This window comes from Phoxinus phoxinus (assembly GCF_949152265.1).
Source record: "Phoxinus phoxinus genome assembly, chromosome: 2".
In the NCBI taxonomy this organism is placed as follows: Eukaryota; Metazoa; Chordata; class Actinopteri; order Cypriniformes; family Leuciscidae; genus Phoxinus; species Phoxinus phoxinus.
Genome location: NC_136877.1, coordinates 39,644,610 through 39,661,464, shown reverse-complemented (window position 1 = coordinate 39,661,464; position 16,855 = coordinate 39,644,610). Strand labels below are relative to the sequence as shown.

Below are 16,855 nucleotides of genomic sequence, written 5' to 3'. Positions count from 1 at the left end.
ACTTTCCAAATTACAGCTGGCCATTTTTTCTAAGAAACAGAATTGCACACACACAGAGAGGGAGAATATATTTACATTTGAAAATGTGTGTGTGTAAACAAATATAATGTTTAGGAATGATCGAAGAGAAAATTTAAACATGACTGACTCAGATCTCACCATTCAACAGAAGCAGCTCTGCAAACATAACCAACATCTCATAAGAAATGTTGCATGAATTACTATAACACTCCACAAAATAAAACACTTTCTTTAATAAATCACGTCTTGGCATGAATCCTAGAAAACTCAGCACTAAGACCATAGAGTTATGGAGGTTTCCCACAACAAATCTCAGATCAGTTTAATGTTTAACTCATAATGCATTTCATTCCTCTAGATTAGAAGAGAGTGACATTAGAAAGAGGCTTTAAGAGCATTGGATTAAATATCCAATATGAATGTGTGGCATATGTCAAGGCTTCAGTGAGAGATATTATTGTGAATAATCTCATATGCTGTGCAGCTCTTAGCGACAATGTTTGCGCATGTGCAAATGTGTGTCACTTCACATTCAGCAGTATACTGAATTATTTTAGGAAAATGTGTTCATAGAAAAAAGTTAAGCCGATAGTTGCCAGCAGACATACCGTAATACCAGCAGAACATCCATGAAAATCCCACTCCAACTGTGAATCTGTCCATAGTCCTGATTGTTTATAAACCACAAAAGGCCTGCACAGCAGGTGGCCGTTGCAGTTCTGCAAAGTGTGCAAAATTGACTCTAGTGTGTGTTTGTATTTGTCAATATGTAAATCTTACATCAAAATGCTCATGCATATAGGCTACATGTTAATTAGTGTTTTCAAAGCTTTAACAGTAGTCCTGTACAGGCTAACAAAAACAAGCTTACATTTAGCTTTATTTAGTCTGCAATTCTGGTCAGGATGGTCTGTTTCTTTCTGTCTGTATTTAGAGAGTTTTGGGCTTTGTGTGTGGCCAGGCTGAGAGAGAAGCAGAAACTATCTATCTGTTGGGCCATGATGAGAGAGCAGTCTCCGTTTAGGTCTCCGCAGGGACCGTTTACACGTACAACACCGTTTTTAACAAAAATGGAAAACTTTTTATGCGTTTTGGCCGTTCATTGACACGACAACGGCGTTTTGGGTGCGTGAAAACGCAAAATTTTGAAAACGGTCTCCATGTTAACATCAAAAACGCGAATCTCTGAAAACGATGTCATGCACATGTGTTTTTATGTGTTCAATCTATAGTGTTTCATCGTCATGTAATTGCCCGGCAACAGAACAGCGTTTTTAGTCGTTTTCGCGGATTCGTGTGAATGGGGATTGTTTTGACAATGGTGTCGTCTGTATGCGGAAAACTCAAAGGAAAAACTTTTCCGTTTTAAGCATATTGTTGTTGTGTAAAGGAACCCTAATTTTAAAGATGAATCATTTGTAGGTTTAAAAAAAATGGTTTCCTGGGAAAGTGGTAAATTATGCAGTTATACAAGTTGTCATGGCTCAACAGCTTATTGTCTAGAATATTTGAATGCGTTAATATTCTAAAAAGAAAGAAAGGAATACTTTTTTAAGCTTTTGCATTTCAACCTGCTGTCTTTCACTATTTGTTTTTGCGTGTTTATTAGTTTAGATGTAAATTAAATCAAACGATTGGATGAGGTGAGTGTTGGGAGATTAGCAGAAAGCCGCAGATCAGATGCATATGCAAGTACAGAACTCTCACTCTTGCTGTGCAGAAATCCATCCATGCTAAATAATAATCACAGCAGATAAGAACGTTCTTCCTATACAAGAAATGAGAAGACAACGTGTGGGTGTGATAAGAGAACTTGTCAGATATGTGCAGAAACAGTTACCTTCACGAGACACTTCTCCACATTTTCGTAGACATTTCCATAAACACATTTCTGGACAGAAAAATGGCTATACGTTGTTCACTGTCTTTTGTTGGATCACTCAGCCAGAACCACATCTGTCAACATAAAAAATGCATAACTCAGATAACATAGCCACTGGCTCACACTTGATTATTGTTATATTCATGCTGCATGTGAGTTAAAGTCAAAACCTTTTTACTTAGAGTGGTGAATATTGAAATGGTCACAATATTTATTAAGGAAAAGGAGCAAATCCATACCAAAATTTGTGCTGGCCAGATCAATAGGCCTACTTATTTTTTTTATACTCTATGTGAGGACAACAATCAACACTGTGAAACTAGGAGTGAAAACATTTTTTTTAACCCCAATATACTCTTACAAATGTTCTCAATAAAGCAATGAACACTGTAACAATGTGACCCTGCTGGTAAATTACTTCTACTGCTCACATGAATGTGTTATCTGGTTATTTATATGTGTATGATTATTTTCTTCTCAAGCAAATGGTCCCAAATTCTAATATATATATATATATATATATATATATATATATATATATATATATATATATATATATATATATATATATTCTTGCTGGCTTATTTGGGCCAATAAAGTGCCAAACATATACTGTATGATGTACTGAACCATATACTCCAGGGCAAAAACAAAACAAAAACAAACAAATTTGGCCAAGCCAAAAATATTTGGTCTTATAAATAATGGTCTTAAACATTTTAAACCACACCTCACTGGTCAGGAAATAAGGACCAGGCCAAAACATGAGCCTGATGGACTCGTTCTTGGTTGTCTTTGCAATTTGGGCAGGAGCATTATCTTGCTGAAAAATAACATCTGATCATTCCTCTTTAGATAACAACTTTTTATTAGTGGAAAAGCAAGCCATTCGGCAATATTCTCTTGTATTCCAAAGCATTAAATGAACATTCAAAGCAGTCTCTTCCTATTTGCTTCACTGTGGTGGAGAAGATGCATTTATTATTATTTTTCTCAGCAGATTTACGAAGACACCATTCTGGAGCATCACCGTGCAACTCAACTTCATTGTGATTCATCACTCTACACACAACTTTTCATTTTCAGCCAAAAACGTTTTGATGTTTTTATGAGACAGCAATGGCTTTTTAAGTACGGTAATGTATTTGCTTAAATGTTGCTAATTTCCTGACCGATAATTAAAAGTTTAGCCATTTTGGGCTTGGCTCTTTTTTTTTGTTTTAAATGTATATCAGCCAATATGTGCATATAGTCCCATTTAACCTTACATTTTGATAACAGTTAGTTGCTATTTAGGGCCTTACCAACTAGATATTTTAAAGAAAAGACTCCATATATGTCCATTAAAGAAAATAGTTTTAATAAATCAGACAGGACAGACAACTTGATCAAGGCAACTCATATAATGTCAACTATTTAAAAGAAATAGGCAATGAAACATAAATATTATAAAATAAACACGCTGAACTGCATATGCAGTCATATGTAGCATATTAAAGGTTAAAGAAAGATTTTCCCCAGTATAAATATATAAAACAAGGGTATTCTGTGTTCCATTATAACCAATATATCCTAAATATGCACTGTGGCACTGAAGCTGCGGCTTTAACTGAAGTAAACTCAGGCATGACTATAGTCAAATATAGTCTAACTCAAAAGTTCTCCCAGAGGATATAGCCATAAAGGACTAGCATTATGTGCTCTATTCAACCTGCATGAGCACATGCAGCTGCTGTCGGATGACAGCAGAATTGAAGGAAGACAGGAAACGAGGTAATTCCCCTCTGAGAAGTTCCTCTAAAGGTACAAACTGCAGAACCTGCCTCCCTAGCTCAAGTTTAACTTTCTTCATGTTCTCCATTACGTCCCGGAGAAAGTCCAGCAGCCGGGGTAGGGCTGAAGGTGGAGAGAAACCCATACACACAAGAGCAGCAGGAGGCCAACCAGATAAGCAACGGAATGTAATGTAACGAAAGCACAGGTGGAGTGTGAAAACTAGGCCGGAGGTGAAACGTGTTAAGGCCGAACACAAGGGAATCACCAGGGTTGACCCAAGACGCTGGTTCTGCAGAGCTAAAAGCACAGCGCTCAGAAGCTCAAACTGATAGTCTGGTTGTCCGTCGTGCAACGTGGAACCCTGTCCAACACAACAGGAGGGTCCTTGCAAAAACTCTGGCTGGAATTGAATGTCTGCAAGTGTGCCATCACACCATGACTGGCCTCCCAGAACCAAACAAGATGTCACATCCGGATGGCTGCAAATCTCAGATAAGATGCTTACAGGGGAGTCAATCCTGCAGGAGTTGCATATTGGCATGGCTCTTTCAGAATGATTCACCGTCTTGACCCTCAGGTTCTCTTCCAGAGCTTCATTCAGGAAGTCTAGCATGTCTTGATCACAGAAGGTGGAACTGCAGACTTTGGGCAGGGCAGCTCCCTCAAGGGCAAACCAGGAGCCCAAATCGCACTCATCCAACAGGCCACTAAGTACAATCTCACTTCCTTCTTTACCCGCAAGATGCTTCTTTATTAATTCCCCATAATTTCCTTGAGCAAGGCGCTGCTTCCATCCCTGAAGTTCCATCTCCTTGCGCTGATTGAAAGATCCCATTTGCTTCCTCTCATAGTGTTTTACCCATCTGGCCACACCACCACGACAAACCCAGCTTTTCCGAGGAAGGTAGTGAACATTGAAACGTTTTGTATAAAAATCTGCTGCATATTCCCTGAGCTGCTCCAATCGCCTGCGCTGTTCTACGCTCATGTCTACAAAAATCCTGAGGTTCTCCTTGATTGTGTTAACTTGCAATGCATGGAAAAAAGAGCATATCTCTTCATGCTGACTTAGAAATGAGTCTGGAATGCAGTGACGGGGAAAGAGCGCCACTGTGGACGACAAGTCTGGCCCGTAATTACGGATTAACTTTGAGAGCAGTGGTCGAATTTGTTCTTTGGCCTGGTAGTCCAAGCACACTATATACAGTTCTGAATTTCCAGACTTGCTTGTGCCTGGCTTGAAGACGTTCACGGAACGGAAGCAGCATGCGAGGAGATACAGCAGACAGACAGATGAGTGTTCAAATAGTGTGAACATCTTCAGAACAAACGAGCCACCGGTTCCTAACAACAGCAGCGCACAAACGGCTTCGCAATATTGTAGTGGAGCAACTAATCTCTCCTGCTCTCCTGGGTCTCCCTGACAGTCAAAGCTTCCATCTGCTGTAACCAAATCAACACTGCGCATATTGCTCACAAATCTTGGCAGTTCCAGCAGATGCTTCTGAAGCATTATGTCGCCCGTGTTGTCGGATCCAAAGAACCACCAAGGCAGAGTGTGTGCGATGAGTCTGTCATCTGTAATAGTGCAGCCACGTCCGTTGGCTTCGTAATATGGATTTAAAGTGTTCGCAACCCAGTTCCAGTCGCAGTGTAGGTCACTCGTCTTGAGGAAGTGATTCAGAGCTGATATGAAGGCACCAGGGGCTTCACACAAGTGTATGGAGCTCAACTCGCCACTCTTCAACGCATTGTCAGGAAGAAGTTTAAAAGTGCCTAGGATCTCATAGAACTTGGCCCAAGCCTGCGTGCATAGCTCTGCGTTGGTTGTGGAGCGAAGGTGGGCTGTAACAGTGCCTGCTCGGTTGGTGAAACAAGTATGCTGGTGCCATACTGACAGGTCTTTATCGCTGAGTTGATTCTTTACTTCATTCAGTGATCTCTTCAGAACCTGCAAACGTGGGTGATTTGCATAAGGATCACAGAGCACCACACTTGGGTCAGGCAACGTCCATTCTCCTCCAGCAGGGGGAACATAACCTCTAACCTTGTTGAAGAGCTGGTGAACCTCAGCACATATTTCCTCGTCACAAGTTTCAAGGGCATTTGATTTTTCTGGCGCTGTTCTTTTTCTCCCTCCCCGGCCCCGGTTCATCTTTCAAAGCTATGTTCGGTGACATCAATCACTCAAAAACTGTAAAAGACAAAAACAATCAATCAAGATTTTCATGTGACATGGCAGAATATGAATAGTTTAAAGGGATAGTTCAACCAAAAATGGAAATTCTGTCATCATTTACTCGTCAAGTCTTTCCAAACCTGTATGATTGTCTTTCTTCTGTGGTACACACAACAAAATAACATGTTTTGAAAAATGCTGGAAGTCAATGGTAAAATGTTTTGGTTACCATTGCATGACACATTTCTCAAAATGTATTTTACGTTCCACAGAAACGACAGCAGTACAATTATTAATTTAATTTTTGGGGGTAAATATCCATTTAATTGTAATACCAGTAACTGCTGAAGTGTTTCTAGGGAGTTCCAACTAACAATTCTAAGCTTTATATCAGGAGTGGGGAACGTTGGTCCTGGAGGGCTACTCTCTTGCAGAGTTTAGTACCAACCCTAATCAAACACACCTGAACAAGCTAATCAATGTCTTCAGGATCACTAAGGCTACAATCAGGTGATTTTTTTCAGGGTAGGAGCTAAACTCTGCAGGACAATGGCCCTCCTGGACCAACGTTCCCCACCCCTGCTTCATATGCTTAAATATGACACTGAGACTCACTGTTGTCTCACAATTGATATTCTGCATGCATGCTCAGATTTATTTATTTAAAAAGTGCACGTGTCAATGCAAAACCCACAGGCAATGGGTCAAACAACATATTATCTCTCTGATATGCTCCATCAAAATTACTTTTTGAGATTCACTGAATAATTATGTTGTTGTTTTACCATATTATATCTAGAATAATGTCTTATTAGTTCTCTATAAAATTGATATTAGGGTACTGGCTCATTTTAATGGTCCTGTGGTGTATTTTAAAAGTATTTTCACACTGGATTAAAATGGCACATTATATCATAGTCTCTCAATGAATACTGGTTACAAAAGCTGCATGTACAATAATAAAAAAAATTAACGTTAGCCAAATGGTGTTTAAAATGGTTTTAGGTGAAGTATATATCACACAACTTCCCTAAAGTATATTGAATGTCAACTAAGTTGCCTATTTATTTCCAGTGATGCAATTTCCTTGCATTAAGAGAAGCTTATGATTTGCTTTGTGTTTTTATGGACAAACAAACGTATGTGTCCATGACACAATAGGGGAAAAAACTGCGTAAAACGCCTGTGTTTTCATTTCTAAGGATCGTGGATTGCATCTCACTGGCTGGCTAGCTAGCAAACAAGCTAACATGGGTACATTATATTAGAAAGGTAAATTAAAGCTTCGTTCAAAAAATTATAGAGTTTAATTTATGATTTTTACAATGTTATTTTATTAACCGCTTCTTAATATCAACCGAATATCCGACAGAGCTGACATATACGCTATCATTGCTATGGGAGAGTGTGTGGCTAACGTTAGTTTAGGGAAGATTTGCAGGAAAATACGATGTGTCGATTACGGCCTACTAAATTGCACTGGATCACTAAAAACGAAGTTGATTTTAGTATTTTGCATTAATGTTTACCAGAATTCGATGTCAATATACTAACAGAATGAGATCTGCTTGTGCTTACCGACCTCAGTACGGTTTCTCGCTTCCTCGTGCATGGCTCAGTGTACACTCGCTTACAAGCTCGGTTGTGACAGGAGGGGGAGTGACTTTCAATTCAGACAGAGACATTTTTGTATTTAAACGAATTGCGAAGGCTAAATTGAGATTTTGAAATTAAATTGTTAATGTTTTACTTTAGAGGCTGTTCTGACATGTTCCTTCTGCATTTTATTCTCTCTCTCTCTCTCTCTCTCTCTCTCTCTCTCTCTCTCTCTCTCTCTCTCTCTGTACAGCAAGTGAGGAATAGTTGACTGATTTTTTAAAAAACAATTTAGAAAAACTCATTCAACGTTTTCAGAAAAAAGTATAGCAATGACAACTTACAGTAAGGTGAATAAACTGTTCTGCAAGTGTAGTATTGTAGCCTACTGAATAGGCTATTTTATAGTATTGAATGTCATTAACACTTGGCTGCATAGGCTACTTTGAGAATACAGTGACCCTTACAGTAAAAAAAAAGCATGTTACAGTACACTTAGAAGAGTTGCAATTGCAAAATCAAGTTCAATGAGAGAGATTGATTCTGCTTCAGCATCATGTCTTCATGTTGGTCCGGCCGGAGAACTTTGTCCACATCACAGATAATGTCATCTCTGCAGGCAAAGGGAAAAACCCTAAAGCCAGATCCAGCCTTGACAACATTCTGCACAGCTTGCTCTTCCTCAATCTCTTCCTCCTCACCTCTTATAACACATACTCTTCCTTCTTTCCCTCTTATTGTTTCCATTCAATGTTGGTATCAACATTCAGTGCAACATTTTGAATCAGTTTTGGATCTGCTCTGAACTGACTTGTATTATGTACAGTTGGTTTGGTCACATCATTAGAAATAAGTGTGAACAATTTTGAGTCGTTGGGTGTACATGATGGCAACTGTGTTGTAGATGTGCTTAACTTTTGCCTGCCTGTGTTTAGAGTTTTAAAACACAAGTGCATCACAGTGAAAAATGTGTTTTAGTGAGTTAGTATTAGAATTTAACAAAAAGGCTGAGTGCTAGAGTGATTTATTCGACAAATTGGTTTAGGCTATTGAGAATTCGGTTCAGAGAAGGGGTTTAGTGTTTTAGCAATTTAGAAAAAAACGTAATAAACCGAACTGTAATTTAGAGCTCCCTTCGTCATATTTGGACTAACGGATACAAGCATATAGCTTTATTAGTACAATTTGCTATTGCTTCAAATATTGTATCTATATGTTTTATATCATTGAATCTCTTAAACAAACTCTCTCACATAAAAACAGGCTACACTATTCATTGAGCAAGATCCACTGTCCCATTCTTTGATTTATAAAACAGCATGTCTTACAACAAAATGTGTTTTAACAAACAAAATGTATTGAATTCAAATCATGTCACCCATGGAAAATGGGGAAATAAATATTGCCACTAAGCGATAGGAATGTGTGTGAGCAGAGATAAGAGAGATGCAGAGAAATTTCCCCTGGCTCAGCACATTAGAAGTATGCGGCTGTATAACTGCCTGTGCTAGTGTGAATTTAAGGCATTAATCTGTCAGGGTCAGATCATTACTATGGAGATGACAAGCTGCTTGCATGAATGGAGTGGTTTATTGCCATGGGGACAGGGATATTTTGACCCAATTGCTCTTGTACAGTAAATGCCCAAGAAACAGAAAAAGGCTCAAGGGAGAAATTCAGATATGTTTAAGGTGACAGAATGAAAAGAAAGGGCACCATAGACTTACAGAAATGTATATATTGTTCTTATGCCAACTACTTCTGAGACATTATTGTCAAATGAGCAGCATTTAGATGACCAGAATAGAGCTGAGCTGATGTGTGTGTGCTGTCATGCATAAATGTACACTACATGTGTGCTCAAGTGTGTTCATCGACGTAAGGGTGCTTGTGCTTGCTGTGCGTTCAGCTGTCTCATATGGATGTGCATTCATGTGTATGAGAGTTGCGTTAAAGTGAGCACACTTATGTTGAAATGAGTGGATTAGAACACAGAATGCAAAGAGATTGATAAAAATTGACAAGGGCAATGAGAGAGCATGTTATGGTTTCTTAATTGTTACATCTTATTGCTGTAATCGGTAGATTGCTGCCTTTGAGGAAAGAATTTAACCCCAGGTTGCTCCAGGGGGAACGTCACTATGATAAATATACTGAAAGCCACATTGGATTAAAGTGCCTGGTAAATTACGTCTGGTTTATGGAGGTCTACCTCGTTCCCTTTAACACATTGAGGCCTGGTTTCACAGGGTTTGGATTAAACCAGGATTAGGCCTTAGGTCAATTAGGACAGTTATGTAGCTTTTATACATGTGCCTTAGAAAAAAACATGACTGGTTAAGATCAGTGCAAGTTGATTTGAGTTAAAACAGCTAAATTATGCATTTTAGTCTGACTAAGGCTTAAGAATTGTCTGTGAAACCAAGGTGAGTCTCAGAGAGATTGGTAATGTGATGATCAGGTTGTGAAAAGTGTTCTAGTAGTATGTGTTGTTCAGATTGGTACACTGCACGAAGCTGTGCCACTGCCAGAAAGATAATAGGGAGTACATTGACAAAAGCTCTTTGCTGTAAACTGCAGCACCTCCTAATGTCAGAGCCAGAGAACTGCCTCGATTGACCTATACTTTAGGATGAACTCTGAACTGAAATGTTCATTTTACTAAATATTTTATTAGCATTTTGTGATTATTGCTTGTTTTTTTTTTAAATCCATCATTCCTGTTGAGAAACTAGCCTACTTTTTTTAAAAAAAGTTCTGGGAATTCTAGTGGAATATATCTTTAAGGGAAATATAGGGATTTTTTAATGACTCTTTCTGTCAGACTCCTCAGATAATTGGCAGATCAAGCAAGGTGTTTATTATGAGTATGTGTTAGTATATTCTCTCACCCTCCTCTTGTGTTTGACAGGTAATTGATTTAGACATGCCGTCTCTGGTCGGCTTTCCAGCTTAATAGCTCAATGCAGATGTTCTAACAACATGACAAATTGGACATCACTGAACTTCTGTTAATCACATAGCTGAATGGATAAGGAAATAGTTGCTCATCAATGTGGAAATGATTGGTAAAGAAAGGTAAGTGCTTACCCTGAAGCTTTGATCACACATGCTGGCTGCAGACTGAGCTTTCATTAAATGGTTAAAATACAGCTTTGATTCCCATGTCCAGAATTCCTAGACTCATAACATTGTGTACGTGATATGAAACAACAGCTCCCCCATGTGGACTTTTCATGTTATTGTATATTACAGCAGAGGGGTTGAGGTTAGGCTATTACCCTCTATTTAGGTTGCATTTTAATTTGAAATGCAAGCCATCTCTCTATTTTTTTTCTGTTTTACATTCTTACATTTGCTACATGTTCACGCCTCGTGTTAAATAGACTCTTCATAATAGCTCACGTAACAGAAAAGTGATTACTATTTCAAGTAACTAAGCTAAAATATTAAAAGTCTTAACATAGCCTAATGGGAGAACAATTCAAGTTACTAGGTCTTTTGATCTGTACAAATCACGACTGGGTAACATTTAAGTTTGACCAATTTGAATGTTCTGTCCAGCGCAGTGTCCATGTAAAAAATGATCGCTGTTGTAGTTTGAAAGTTATGACTCAAGAGTTGATAACGGCCAACTTTCCTGAGTTTTCCCAGACCGTCGCACAATGGACAATACAGCGGTCGATAAAGTTCCTGCCCTTAGTTATAATTTCATTGGTCAGTTAGAGCGAAGCGCTGTCCTAATTGGCTGTTCCATCTGTCACTCAAAACTACTCCTCAGTCTCAAGCACTTCCTCCGCGGAGAGTCCATGGAAAGCCCATCACTGGCCAACCCACCGCCTGTCCCCTCATGCGTGGAAGTCTCCGGTTGTCGTGATGAGGTTGCATCGTGATTGCATGGCGATCGGACGGAGCTGAAAGCACAGAAGTCGTGATGGAGACCGTAGAGCAGCTGGTGTCCTTCCAGCACATCCATGTGCAGCTGAACGGAGGCGCTCCGTGGGGATTCACTCTGAAAGGAGGGCTGGAGCACGGCGAGCCACTCATCATTACTAAAGTAAGAGTTTACAAAGAGTTAGAAACTCATACTACATGCTTGTGTGTGTCTCATTCATTGGTTATATTCAAACACTTAATTACTTTGTGATGAAAGTTTAAACTCTCTGTTTGTGCTTGAATGAAATGTAACGGTGCATTGATGGATGTTTGTGGGAAGTTTGTAATAAACATAATGGCAAGGAAATGGACATGATATAAACATAAGACCAAGAGCATCCTTAATGCTCGTGTTTAAACTATTATTTTTTGACAAATGACAGATCATGAGATCTGTGAATCATTGACTTTCAAGATCCATGAAACCCCAAAGAAAGGAATGAATAATCAATGTTTGCATTAGAGCCAAATTTATTCAATTTATTGGATCACTGAACATAGGTGAAGTGACCTAGACACTTCTGCATATTATTAATTATTCATTCACTATCACGAGTTGGCAAACAACAAATTGGCAAAACCAATTAATCTGCCTAAAAGATGGCTTATCGGCTTGGTTGAAGTGGTCAATTCATTCAGCATCAGATCCTAAATCTACTGACAGCAATATCAAAGGATTTGTGTTTTTTAATATTCTATTTGTGAAATAAGCATAAATGTTTATATATTTTGTGCACATTCTATTTTGCTTTCAATTGTATTACATTGTCTGTCTTGCTCTGTAGAAATTACATCTGCTTTCAAAAGTAATATATGTCCTTTATATGTATTAGCCTGAGGCAGATTATAGGAAACCAGTCATGTTCAATTAATTTTTTTAAAACAAAATGATCAGTAATAATAAAAAATGAGCTAAAATACACTTTTCATGTGTATTGTCACGTCACGTGTAATAATTGAAAAAAGGCGACTTTATCCAAAAATATTAAAATAATCAGTTAAGTTAATACTTTTTAATTTAACCCACTACATTTCTTGCAGCTAGTACTGTTTTTTTCCTCACAGGGAGGTAAGGGAATCATGTTTTATTCCTTCTCCTTCTACCCCCATTTCCTCTCCAACGGCATTTGACCAAAAAGTGTTGATTTATTTTCTTAAATGAAGATGTTTTGGGGGGACAAGACCCCCAGAGATCACATTCCCAGACTCTGCCCCCTGAGTCAGCGGGGAGGAGGGGGTGGGGGTCATGAGGGGGAGGCTGGTATTTTTTTTTTTGTCTGACAGAGGGAAGACATGAGTTTGATTTGTGCCTTAGTTTTCAACATGTCTTAGAATGAGTTTACAGTTGTTTATTCTGGTGCTCAAAACATCTCGACAACTTGTAATGTGCGTCGAGTCGGTTTGGCTGTGTAGTTGGTAAAATGTCTTTTCTTAGTTGTGCTGTGTTTAATTTAAAGTGCTTTAACACTTGGGACGCAGTATTGTCTCTTAACATCGTGTCCCTAAACACAGACTTTTGACATTTATATGTCATTTGATCATTGTTTCTCAATGAATCACCAAGCAGGATCAAAATGCATTCAAGATGACCATTGTCTTAATGATTCTGAGATTTGATTGATTCAGTGTTTGTCTCTGCCATTCTGAAAGTGAGTTGTTAAAGGTAGGGTAGGCAATTTCAGAGAGGCTAGCAAAAGCAAGCTAGCTTTGAAAGCATGAGATCCCACCCTTCCTTCAGAGCGTCTCCAAAGCCACTCCTCCTTCAAAACACATAAACGCACACAGCCAGAGCAGAGTCGGCAAAGCATCACGAGACAAGAGACGCCGTTAAATTACCTCATGTCTCAAAGCACGCAACATTACAATAATAATGAACGTAAACAACTTACAGAAACTCTTCTCTGTACCACCTGACTGCTGCAGTTTAATATTAGCGTTGATAGTGTGGACATAGAAACGCATAAATCCTAAATACCATCTCGTAATTACGGTTATTACATGGCGTGAACGGTTCAGGAGGAACGGTAAAAGGCGTCTGCTGTTTGTCTGCGGTGACCGTCTGTCTAGCAACTCTGCATTGCTTTATGGAACGTGCTGATGACATGTGATCTCTGCGCGAGCAGGGTGTGCGGAGGTATGGAAACTATACATTTGTTCACCAGACAAGTCAGACAAGGCCAGACAAGTAGTTTGTTAAGGCTTGGTTTGTAGGGAATTACAAACCTGCGCACATATATTCAAATGCGCATAACTATAGAATTCATTCTTAATGCGCACGTGAGCGTCATCAGCGATTCTCACAGGTTCGCGTTTAAAGTCTGTGTAGAGAGAAGAACGGCTTAGCGGTCTCTATTTTAATAACTAATGATCCTTGTGACGGAAGTGAATTAATCAAAACTAACTTTAGCTGGAAAATATCTTTATTCAAGAACCGCTATAAAGCCAAAACAATCTCTGTTACCTTAAAGGTATAGTGGAGGATCTTTCCTAATTTTAGAAAAGACCCGCCCTCTCCAATTTTTTTTAAAAATGCACATGCGCAACACTCTATTTGTTCCCGAGAGGGAACGCCTACTAAACGTGTGCACTTACATTAACTTTTACTAGCAGTGATTTTAAATGGATTTCTTCAAATAGCATGACAAACTTTACCTGTCTAGTAGAATCTTCGTGACTGCGGCATCAGTGGGAAGCCCAACCTGTGCTTTTAGCGCACGCCAGCGTGTGAAATATTCACCCAAAATCACTCTGGTCTTGTTTCTATATTCTGCGGCCTTTCTCTTCTTATCGTACACTTCATATACATTTTTTCTCTTTCGACCCTCGTAACTCATCACACATAATACACCTGAAAGTGCGCATGCGCAGAAAGCGAAAACTGCATAGGGACGAGTACGTACGACGGCCTTACGTAAACATATCACCAGAATGATTGACACTTAGGTGGACCAATAGTATAGGCTAACCACCCGGAAAAAGAAAATCCTCTGCTATACCTTTAAATTATCCGTTTATCACTGTAAAGCTGAAACAATCTACATTGTTAAAAGCGCTATATAAATGAAGACGACTTGACTTGACTTGATTTCATGGTCAGGTAGGATATTGTACCTGCCATCAAAAATTTTTGGGTCCTGAGACTTCTACAGAAGATGTAAATGTTTTAATATTTAGACCACTTCTGCTATTGATTGCTATCAGGATGTGAAGAGAGTTTTAACCTGTTAGCCTTCAGCGCCACTTTTGAAAAATCCCCAGAAATAGCATACCCAACCTAAAAAAGATTCAATTAATTGACCCTTGGTCCTAAAAGCTCAAGTATGGTCTCATTTGAAAGCTGACACCTGGCACTTTATTGGAAATGTAGAATGAATTATTGTCATAATGAAAAAAAAATTCTGAATAGCTTCAAAGTTGTGTAAGTTATTAGAAATTTATTTTTATGAAACATCTTCATGAAAATTAAATTGAAGTTGGCCCGTCAGCACTCTAGAAATGCACTCCAGCTAAAGACACATGTCTGACCATGTTATATTTAAAATTTGAAGGTGATAAGTCTAAAACTCTGTATTTTGTTAAATGTTTTTCAAGATCATCTCAAATGACTTTATTTTGAATTGACTCTAAAATGCAAACTTGTGTTTATTGTCATCTATTAGCATCTATTCAGTCTATTGTCTCTATTGTTTTGTGGTGCAAACGAGCCCCATTCAGTGTCACTCTCTCCTGCACACATTTACACCTTTCCAGCCTGCTTATGGCCATAAATATTCTTTTCCTTTGTCTCCATTATAATCGCTAACGACTGGCTAATCACGGTGTTTCACCCCCTAATTTCTTTCATAATCTTCACTTCACATTTGAAACTGTATCAAATGCCTTTCTTAAATAAAGAAATATTTCAGTAAGCATTCCGATTTAGAAAAAAAATCATAAAAAATAACAGCTAGATGGCAGGTGCAACTAGAGAGCTAGCTAGCATGTTAGCTTAGCACACCATCAATACACGACAATTTATGAGATTAAAACCCTGTTTGAGCTCCAAACTTACTTTATAGTACAAGTCGAGTGTTTTAAATAATCTTCTATGAGCTTATTTGGCTTCAGAAAAGAAAATCAGACAGAAAATATATGATTTGATATTATTCTGCACTATTGTAAAGTCTATACCGATTAGCACTGCTACATTATACATATAATCTATTATTATAAAAATACCTGACATGGCTCGAAGAACACAGGTAAATCAAATATCATTGCAATCATGTTTATTGTCTTCAAAACATCTTTATCTGCATGTTATAGCGATCTCTGAAAGCTAACGTTAGCTGTTTATGTCAGTGACGTCCTGGAAGGTCACAGGTTATTTCTTCTTCGTGAGCTTTCATATTTGGAAAAAACTGTGCAAATGGCGCCCTCAGCCTGCTGTATGGATTGAAAACACAGTACATCAGAGTATCCAGCGCTCTTTATGTATACATCGACGCATTTGGATATAAATTCAATAAATATTATTCCTGTCTATAGAAATATGATGTAAACCTATGATAATATATCAATATTTCTCCAAATCTGCACATTTTTGAGCCAAAAGCCCTGAGGAACGTTGTTTTGTCACGCGTTCTCAAGACAACAGCACCGGAGTTTTTTTCTGAATGGAGCAGCTGACGCTCATAATTCATATTAAAGGTATCGACTCATTTTTTCATTACATAAATCCTGACACAAATTAAGACATAACTGTCACTATAAGTTTCTCAGAATACAATAGTGGTCAAATACTGAAACGTGAGACTTATATATTTTTAATGATGTATAGTTTGTCAAGGTAATAACATTAAATCTGATAGTAACTTTGAACTATTTAAAAAAAAAAACGCTTCAGAGCGTCCTCGCTCTGGTGAAGGTTAACAGGTTAACCAGTATAACAAAAAAGAAACTGCCTACCCTACCTTTAAGAGACATATTCATGCATTACCGTTATGTTTCATACGTGTCAGTGTTGTTTTCTTGTAATATTGAGTCATTTCTTTTGAGTTTTTTTTTTAGCAGGCTGGTTAGTTCTCGGTAAGTGTCAACTCTTGGTTTACTGTGGGTTGGATCATGGCCAATTCTCATAACCTCATATTCACTGGCTGGACTTGTTAACTGCTTAACCTGAAACACATGCTTTTGTTCGACACACATTCCCTGCATCTGATTCTGTCCACGCGTCTGTTTCTACCTGTATCACTCGATTGTGAGGACTTTTATTTGGATGTCATCATAAAGATGATATACAGAGGCTTTGTCAGTGTTGGAGTCTTCTGGGGCACATGGCTCCAGTCGCTGCCACTCACACTGATCGTTTTTCCATGTGATTTGGAGGCAAAGCACAACCTGCATGTTTGCATGTCTTTTTTCTCATGGAATCTCTTGCCCTCTGATCCTATCTACCATCTTTGGGCCCTGGGGGCATTATTTTG

The 16,855-nt window shown here is 38.5% G+C and overlaps 2 protein-coding genes across 5 annotated transcripts in view; one reads left to right on the top strand and one right to left on the bottom strand.

The window, feature by feature from the left end:
- Window positions 1–3,242: 3,242 nt before the first annotated feature.
- cmtr2 (cap methyltransferase 2) lies at window positions 3,243–10,674 on the bottom strand. 3 transcript variants are annotated; one of them, XM_079583742.1, is made up of 2 exons: window positions 10,545–10,674; window positions 3,243–5,873 (listed from the first exon to the last, which is right to left on the bottom strand). In XM_079583742.1, the coding sequence occupies exon 2, from the start codon at window positions 5,832–5,834 to the stop codon at window positions 3,606–3,608; it is 2,229 nt and encodes a 742-aa protein (XP_079439868.1). In that variant the 5' UTR covers window positions 5,835–5,873; window positions 10,545–10,674; the 3' UTR covers window positions 3,243–3,605. The 3 variants fall into 3 exon arrangements, with proteins under 3 accessions (XP_079439868.1, XP_079439867.1, XP_079439866.1); XM_079583741.1 differs by lacking the exon at window positions 10,545–10,674 and adding an exon at window positions 7,441–7,633; XM_079583740.1 differs by lacking the exon at window positions 10,545–10,674 and adding an exon at window positions 7,437–7,618.
- Window positions 6,978–16,855, top strand: part of shroom4 (shroom family member 4) — a 52,801-nt gene continuing 42,923 nt past the window's right edge. Inside the window, exons 1-3 of one of the 2 annotated variants that reach the window (XM_079583721.1) lie at window positions 6,978–7,130; window positions 10,366–10,532; window positions 11,236–11,511. In XM_079583721.1, the coding sequence (XP_079439847.1) occupies window positions 11,389–11,511 (123 nt within the window). In that variant the 5' untranslated portion in view covers window positions 6,978–7,130; window positions 10,366–10,532; window positions 11,236–11,388. Of the gene's footprint in view, window positions 7,131–10,365; window positions 10,533–11,235; window positions 11,512–16,855 lie in introns of those variants that run through there. The other variant, XM_079583720.1, reaches the window with a different exon arrangement.